This window comes from Delphinus delphis, chromosome 1 (genome assembly GCF_949987515.2).
Source record: "Delphinus delphis chromosome 1, mDelDel1.2, whole genome shotgun sequence".
Taxonomy (NCBI): Eukaryota; Metazoa; Chordata; class Mammalia; order Artiodactyla; family Delphinidae; genus Delphinus; species Delphinus delphis.
The window spans coordinates 137,336,562-137,345,081 of record NC_082683.1 but is presented as its reverse complement, the minus strand read 5'-3'; the positions used below and the strand labels follow the sequence as shown (position 1 = coordinate 137,345,081).

At 52.8% G+C, this 8,520-nt stretch overlaps 1 protein-coding gene across 2 annotated transcripts; it reads left to right on the top strand.

Moving 5' to 3' along the window:
• The first annotated feature begins 1,190 nt into the window (after nucleotides 1-1,190).
• On the top strand, nucleotides 1,191-6,912 carry RGS16 (regulator of G protein signaling 16). Of its 2 annotated transcripts, none has more exons than XM_060009797.1 (5): nucleotides 1,191-1,329; nucleotides 2,221-2,331; nucleotides 3,120-3,181; nucleotides 3,470-3,636; nucleotides 5,045-6,912. In XM_060009797.1, exons 1-5 carry the CDS (start codon nucleotides 1,286-1,288, stop codon nucleotides 5,255-5,257), a joined length of 597 nt encoding a protein of 198 aa, XP_059865780.1. In that variant the 5' UTR covers nucleotides 1,191-1,285; the 3' UTR covers nucleotides 5,258-6,912. The 2 variants fall into 2 exon arrangements, with proteins under 2 accessions (XP_059865780.1, XP_059865777.1); XM_060009794.1 differs by having other exon boundaries at nucleotides 3,117-3,181.
• Nucleotides 6,913-8,520: the final 1,608 nt, after the last annotated feature.

Here is an 8,520-nt window from a genome sequence, read left to right as displayed (position 1 = left end):
TGAGGGGCAATGGGGAGGCTGTGATGCCTTTATGGGAAAGTGAGGAGAGAGGCAGAGCATTTATTACCTTTATCTCAGAGATGAGGATGCCGAACTAGCTAGCAACTGCTTAAAGGCAGGATCATTCACTAGTTCCAGAGGTGGTGGATTCTAATCTGCGGAGGGGCAGTGAAAAAGCATGGTAAATTCATATTTGACTTCTTGCAAAACACTTACTGTGTGACTTTGAGCAAGTTATTTAACCCGAGTCTTAGTAAAAAAAGTACACAGTAGGGCTTCCCTGGTGGCGCAGTGGTTGAGAGTCCACCTGCCGATGCAGGGGACACGGGTTCGTGCCCCGGTCCGGGAAGATCCCACATGCCGCGGAGCGGCTGGACCCGTGAGCCATGGCCGCTGAGCCTGCGCGTCCGGAGCCTGTGCTCCGCAATGGGAGAGGCCACAACAGTGAGAGGCCCACGTACTGCAAAAAAAAAAAAAAAAAAAGTACATAGTAGATGCTCAATAAAGCCAGCCACCAACCCCAACCCTTGTCTGCTATTTCTAACTCTGATCTTGGGCAAGTCTCTCTAACGTTCTGACTCAGTTTCTTCATCTATAAAATGGAGGTGAGGATGACAAAGGGCTTACTTAGTTGACCCGTGGCCATTTGGGTAGGAGCACAGTAAATGGAAGTTATCAGTATAACCATGATGCTCTCTTGCCTGGCTTGCTTCCTGTGCTCCGGTCCTGCAGGACCCAACAGACTCAGGCTCAGGCTGTGCTCGACACCGTGCGTGCCTCCCCGAGGAGGCACCTCAACACCAATCCTCCTGGCACCGCTGAGTTGGTTTCCTGCTTTTACTAGCGGCAGAAGGTGGTTTTTTTTTTTTCCCCCTACTAAACTGGGTGTGCGCTTCTCTTCTCCGTGTGAGTTCTCTGCCGCTTCTCCCTCCCCACGCTGGTGTCCGCCAAGAGGAGGGGATTAGCCCCGTGAGCACCCCCGCGGTGTGAAGGTTTGCACGAGGGTAGCGGCGCATCCCGGGCAGCGAGCCCCGCCCCGTCGAGCTGCAGGCCCCTCCTGCGCCTTCGCCCGCGCTCAGTACCGCTCTCCAATTGGTCGGCGGCGCGCAGCCCCGCCCCGCCCCCTCCAAGGCAATAAAAGCCGCTGGCTCGGCGCAAGCAGTTGAATAAACCCAATCTGCGTAGACAGGCGCTGGCGGCTGCTGCTCTGCCTCCTCGTGCCCTGCGTTGCCCGCTGGAGCCCGTCACCATCCTCCACACGACGTGCTGCCCTGCACCCGCAGCCATGTGCCGGACCCTGGCCGCCTTCCCCACCAACTGCCTGGAGAGGTAAGAGCAGCTTGTCCAGCTGCCTGGAGGAAGAAGAACAAGTCCCATCAACCTTAGGGAGTGCAGCGGCGGCAGGCTTGCAGACCTGGGTGGGCTGGAGAATGGGACGCAAGTGACGAGAGGCGGAGGTCAACTTGGTTCCACGTTCTCAAATGCCTCCTTAGAGTCTTAGAGAAGGATGGGCGACGAGAACGGAGAAGGCAAAGCAAAGGGAAGCAGAGGGACCACTGCTTACTGCCATTCCCCACCCTCTGACAAGTGGCGCTTCTGCTCAGGTGACCCAGCTTTAGGAAAACCACGGTGGCATCACCAGGCAGAACCGAGTCTTCCCCGGTTCCTTAAGCACTTGGTTTTCATTCTAAGTCATAGGTCTAGGGGCCCTCTGGCCCCGGAAAGGCAGGCAAGTGTTTTTCAGCAGCCCCCCCCCCCTGTGAGGGATGTGCCCGCTTCCCAGGGAGCTACTCACCCACTCCAATCCTTGCTGGAGCTGGGAAGGAAAAAGTAAAGAGGAAGGCAGAAATCAGCTTCCACACAGCTCCAGAGATATCTGTGACAAGTCTAAGAGACTGCTGAACTGCCTTCTGCTAATCAACAGGCACAAAGATGGATCAGTGGGACTTAAGTGGGCAAAAGCCCACGTGTGCTGTACTGTAGACCCAGAAAGTATAAGACCTACCGAGGCACAGCTTAAATACTGCTTTCATTGTTTCTGGGTTCATGATACCGCTGAGAGAGGCAACGTTTAGGCCCTGGGAACAGTTAACGGGTTCCCAGGAGCCCCAAGGCTGGAATTTGAGTGACACTAACCTGAGCTCTTCTGGGACCTCATAACTCTCTCTGCCCTGGCTGAGCGAGTGGAGAATCCTCACAAGCTCGTGCTTTGTCTTCCAGAGCCAAAGAGTTCAAGACACGGCTGGGGGTCTTTCTTCACAAGTCAGAACTGGGCTCCGGTACTGGGAGTGTTGGCAAGTTCCAGTGGGACAGTAAACACAGCAAAGAGGGGTAAGTCCTGCTGAACAGCCTAGGGCTGCTGGAGGGAGGGAGCCAGATTCAGGAAAGGAGTCCTGAGAAGGAAAATACCAGGAGAAATTAGGACATGCCAGCGTGGACGCTGGTGACCTTTTCCTAGAGATTGTAATGGAGCTGGTCATAGCCGGTCTGCTATGGCTGCCTGGCTCATGGGTGACTGCGTGGATGGCTCCAGGCTTCTAATGCCACCAACAAATGAAGATACCCAGGGCCTGAATGTCTAGTTACCAGACTCTCGCACCTGGAGATGTCATTGCACATGCAACCAGGGCAAGGGCAGGGTCCAAGGCCACTGGAGGGTTTTAAATTAGTGACTACTTTCACTGACATGCACTTTACCTGGAAGCCCTTTTATACTGACCATCAACTGTGCCAGGTGCTGCATTAGGCTCTGGGGTTATGGGTAGACATAATCTCTATTCATAAGACCCTTATTTCCTTAAGAAAGTATACAAAACAAGCTCTGAGAGTCAGGGGCATAGAAAGAATTTTGGACAGTGAAGAAGACAGTCTTAGATATTTAATGAGGGTCAGAAGTTCCCTGCTTTGGTTTCTGGTTACTGAGCTGTCCTCTAGAAAACACAACTATTTCCCTGAACCCCAACTAAGAGTTTGAGGCATCAGCTCCAATAATTATCCAATTATACAATTGTGTGAATTATACAACTTCCATCAGCGTTCTGGCTAGGATTTGTGCTGTGCAGTAGTTTGTTGATTTTTTTTTTTTTAATTAAAATCCTGCCTTTTTTTTTTTTTAGCAGAAACTTCTCAGAAGACGTGTTGGGGTGGAGAGAGTCATTTGACTTGCTGCTGAGCAGTAAAAGTGAGTGGGGCCCTGTTGTGTCTGTCTGTGGATGGCACATGTGTGCCCATGTGCCGTGGAGGCAGCCTGAGGATGCTAAAAGTGTGGGCAAAATAGTAGTAGTAGTAATAATAATAATGATCCCCTAGTGTGCCAGCCTCTATTCAGAATACAAAGGCAGGTCCTTGTTGGAGAAAATTACATCCTAAAAATAGACCATTAACTACAATTGCTGTCTTTTCTTCTTCTATTCCCGGCTGGCTGTCCCCGCTGTCTGACCTGTCTCTTCCTCTCTCCCTGCAACCCCAGATGGAGTGGCCGCCTTCCACGCCTTCCTGAAGACAGAGTTCAGCGAGGAGAACCTGGAGTTCTGGCTGGCCTGTGAGGAGTTCAGGAAGCTCCGGTCAGCTACCAAGCTGGCCTCCCGGGCTCACAGGATCTTTGAGGAATTCATCTGCAGTGAAGCCCCCAAAGAGGTCAGAGCCGTGACATATGCCAGGGATCCTGCAGACCCTGCCTGCTCCTTCCCCACTGAGAATCGGGGATGGTGGGGGGCCAGCAAGGAAAGGGCCGAGTTTAGAAATACAGTGGCCTCATTTGGCACAGGAGGCTGGAGACTATAAAGCCAGGCTCCGGGCCACCCCTGCCTCCTTTTACCCTCATACTCACCAGTGGGACCGGAGGGGTTGGCAGGGGTTTTTTGGCTTCTGTCCATATGCACTTCTGTAAACGAAGCCCTTTTTAGAGCTCAAAACACTTACACAGCTGGGGAGACAGGTCATCACAGGATAACCTGGCTCAGTCCCCTTGTTGACCTGCCTCAGGTCTGTGGTCCGTGGACCTTTTAACCTTTCCCCAGGCCTCCACTGTGTTTGATAGAGAATATGGCGCCACCTTGTGGAGAGAGAGTAGTAATGCCTTGCTTTTGTATCTGTACAATATATTTTCTGAGCACTTTTATTTATTCCATAAAGATTTGTTGAGCATCAGTTACATGCAAGGCAGTATTATAGACATTGAGGATGTGGCAGTGAACAAAAAGTCTCTACCCCAGTGGGAGAAGGTGACAATAACCAATTAAGTAAATATTGTCAGGGAATGATCTCTGCTCTGATAAAAACAAAGCAGGATATGGAAGGGAATACCAGAGTACGGGGTGGGAGGATGTGAGGTCTTTCCGATTTATAAAGGGAAGTGAGGGGTGGGCTGTTTGATAAGGTGACATGCGAACAGAGACCTGAAAAGGAGTAAAGAACATTCTAACACAGGAAACGGAAAGTGCAAAGACCAGAGAGTGCCTGTTGTGACCACAGACCAGCAAGTGGGCCCATGTGGAGTAGAGCGTGAGGGAGATGATGTCACACAGGTGGCAGATGGCCAGGTGCCGGCCCAGGTGGCCGTGTGGGCTCATTGCACACTTGGGTTTTTCCTCTGAGTGACGGGAAACAACAGAGCTGCTAGCAAACTGACTTGGGTTTTAAAAGGCTCGCTCTGCTGGGTGGAGAATAGAGCCCGGGGTTAAGGGGAGAAGAGAGAGACACCAGGTAGCAGGCGCTGGCACTAGTCTAGGACAGAGGTGATGGTGACTTGAACCCGGGTTGTTACAGTGGAATGGGTGAAAAGAGGTTGGATTTGTACCCATTCTCAACATATCCTGGGTCATTCTGAGAGACTGGAGGACAGACACTGGTTCAGAGGTGGGGACAGGCCCAGAGTTGAAAAGCCTGTTGATGGTCAACTCTGGAGACCCCCGGTTCCGTGTTTGGAATCCAGTGCGCCTTCCACTGCCCCACGTGCCAGTCCTCCTGTGCCTGCTGGCCTCCTGCCTCTGCCACCCTGTGCCCTGACGCCCACGCACCCACGTGCTTGCCCTCCATCCCACAGGTGAACATAGACCACGAGACCAGGGAGCTGACCAGGACGAACCTGCAGAAGCCCACGGCCATGTGCTTCGACGTGGCTCAGGGGAAGACGCGCACCCTGATGGAGAAGGACTCGTACCCGCGCTTCCTGAAGTCCCCAGCTTATCGGGACCTAGCTGCCGAAGCCGCGGCCGCCTCCGCCTCTGCCTCCCCATCCGAGCCCTCGCATACCTGAGCCTCCAGGCTGGGAGGGGCCCGGCCAGGCAGAGAGGTTGGGTCGCCCGTAGCCGAGGCGCCGCCCCCGTGTGGGGGGGGCGGGTTCTGCAAAGCCAGAGAGGACAGCGAAGGGAAACGCCCACCCGGTGACGCCCTCTCCTCTAGACCCTGCGGGACTGAATTCCGTGCGTGAGAGGGTTCCCCCACTTCTAGGACCTGCGCCCAAGGGCTGAAGAGGAGGGTTGTGTGTGGCTCTCTGGGGGAAAAGAAGGATGGTGCCAGAGTCAGCATCGGCTCTGGCCCTTCTCAGTGGGGCAAGGGATATTCCAGGGTGCTTTGGGAAACTTGTGGATAAAGGGAAACTTGAAAATGAGTGAGGGAAAGACAAGCAGGTTAGACGTTCTGCCTGTCCGTCGGTGGACACGTCCTGGTTTCCTGGTTCCCAGACTGTCCTGGGCACACAGGGAACCATGGGTGTGGAGCCTTCCCATCCCGTCCTCTTCACCTGCCTCTGGGCTGCCCGGCGGGTTCCTTAGCTTGCATTTCTCAGCACTCCTGTGTCCAGCCTGGCAGTCTTGTCAAGGCCAGAGAACCAATGTGATGCTTGCCCCAGATGAGATTTTTACCTCAAACACTGGCCTTCAAGCCCCTTTCCAGATCAATAGAGAGCCCTGAAAAGAGGCCATCTTGCTTATGTGAAATGAACCTTGGTGCTCCTGGTGGCCTCTTGCGGGTGCCCCGACCCTGTGTGTGCATCAGGGTCCACCTGTGAGCAGGGCCCGCTGAGGACCTCTTGCTGGGATGTGCCCTGTCTTAGCTCCGTGCTGCTGTTGAATGTGGGGCCCATCAGGAGAAGGGCATGGGGCCTCTTGGTGAGCGGCTAGTCCAGCTCTTTTGCCGGGCAGGGTGGAAGGAGGGAGAAAAGGATCCTGAGAAACAAATCTCTTGGCAGTTCCAGAGAATCCTCTTTAAATCAGGCTCATCTTTTATTTTTGTGGGTATGAGAACAGCGAAAAAGAGATTCCCCAGGATGGAAGGGGAGCCTCGTGTTTCTTTCCTGTGGATGTGAGGTAACGCTCACTGGGGTGTTGGGAGAAATGAGGCAGGAACCTCAATGAACTTGGACGGACCGTAGAAGCTGGGAGTGAGGCTGGGAAGAGCAGGACTGGGGGCAATCAGAACCCGCTGGTCACCTCATGGCATCACTGAGCACACGTTCCGTGGTGGGACTTCTGCCCGGGCCCAGGCTGGGGAGGTGAATTAACCGGGCAGCTCCCCTGTGCCCCAGGAAAATCCACACTGTTCTCTCTGCGCTATGAGCTCCTCCAGGAGACAATTATTTAAGTCTAACTTATTGTTGGTTTTGTGACAGTGGTCATGGCACATTATTTTCACTGCTGTTGTCGTGTTGTTGTATTGTTATTTATTGTCATTTGAGTTTGCCTCTACTGGAGAATCTCAACAGGAGCTGGCGGCCTGACTGTCTCCCTCTCCACTGGACTCTACCTCTTGAACATGCTGGGAACCTCTTAGCGCCTGTCAGGAACTCCTCCCTGTTTAAATATTTATTTATTGTTGACAGCTGGAACTGGTTTTCTGATGTGAATGATGTACTCGATCCCCATTTTCCTGCTTCAGCATGTTATTTTATTGTGAAATAAAATAAAACCCAAGTATGAGATCCTGTCTCCAAGGGCTGTGTGGTCAGGGGAAGAGGGAAAGGGAAGTACAGGCGGGAGTCTTGTGGGAGAGCTGGAGTCCGGAGATGCCACAGGATGCATGGGGAGCTTTCGAGGTACGGGCAGAGGTGACTGTTCTAACGGTGGCCACCAGGATGGGTAACTTCATTCAGCTGGTGACAGCCCAACTTGTGTCAAGCCATTGTGTCGTGTTGATTGGACCTGGCTCAGCTGTCATTTCAGAGCCCATCTCCTCTCTCCACCCGGCCCAGCACAAGCCATTCCCAGTTCTTCTTCGAACAGAGCAAGGGGTGGTTGCCCCGGCCAAGTAGCCACACATTATCAGTTGCGGGGGGACTTTTGTGCCATTTTCACCTTTGCCCATTTTCAATTTGCATTAGTATCCTTTTAAGATGTCATATAAATTCAGGGAGTTAGTATTCCTTATAATTTCATAGACGTCTCTGAGATGAGCTTTGGGAAGCCACTTGGTACATGGGACTGTTCCATTCCCGGGGCAGAGGGAATGAGAGGTTAGCGCTGGGCTGGAAAGAACTTTGGGGTAGGCTTGCAAGGATCCAATCTGCTCTCCCTCTGCCGATCACCTACTCGTTCTCCCTAAATTCTTCTCTATGTTGAATTATCTGTTTATATAAAGATAACTGAGTAAAGTGACCAGACTTCAGGTACATCGAGTAGAAAACCCCATGGAATCACATTCGAAGCCCAGATCTAAGAGGCGATTCTATGCATGATGCCAGGAGGGATTCTGAGGTTAAGGGCCTGGAAAGGAAGATGGGAACACACACCGTGGCAGGCCCTGATCTCATTGAGTCCTTACCACAGCTCTGTGAGGTAGGTATGATAACCCTACAATACAGATGAGGAAACTGAAGCTCCTGGGGCCATTGGGGGTGGGTGGGTGAGAGGGGAACATGCCCAGGGCAGCTGGCTCGAGAGAGTGGCAGAGATGAGATTGGAACCCAGTGACACCGTGTCGGGGGGGCGGGGGGTGAGTCCAGTCTGTGAGGGATGGTCGAGGGATACGATGGATGAGGGAAGAAGAAAGATGGTACCCAGAGAGGTGGGGAGGTAGGAACCTTGTCCTCTTCTCATTACTTTCCTTCCATCTTTTTGCCTTTTTTACATGCATTTATTGCATCTAGTGCATTCTATGTGCCTGGCAGAAGACCAAACTAGTAGCCGTACCATCAGCTGCAGGTAGCCTCACTTTATGGTGGGTGGGGATTCTGGGTAACTTTAGACAAGGGCACAAATGTGTATTTTCTGAAGCAGTATGGGTGCCCGTAGGAAAACGTGGGTGTAATCGGCTAGTAATGGAGAAATGAATGGGGGTGACGGACATCCAGTGACTGGGGTGGGTGCTGGCAGGCTCCCCAATCCAGCAAGACCATCCTCAAGGCTTGTTCCCCTCTCCTAGCCCTTCTTCTCACATACAGGGTGGTCTTGGAGCCCATGGCGTGGCCTGAAGGTGGTAGATACTCATTAGAGATAAAGAAGAACGACTCTTGGCTGACCTATACGTCTCCCAGGTGTCAGGCTCAAACCAACACAGGACCTCTACTGTATTGGTTCTCAGAGT

Coding starts and splice junctions, on each gene's coding strand:
- RGS16 (XM_060009794.1), top strand. CDS start 1,286: ATGTGCCGGACCCTGGCCGCCTTCCCCACCAACTGCCTGGAGAG. Junction 1,330..2,220: donor CCCACCAACTGCCTGGAGAG/GTAAGAGCAGCT, acceptor TTTGTCTTCCAG/AGCCAAAGAGTTCAAGACAC. Junction 3,182..3,469: donor CTTGCTGCTGAGCAGTAAAA/GTGAGTGGGGCC, acceptor CTGCAACCCCAG/ATGGAGTGGCCGCCTTCCAC.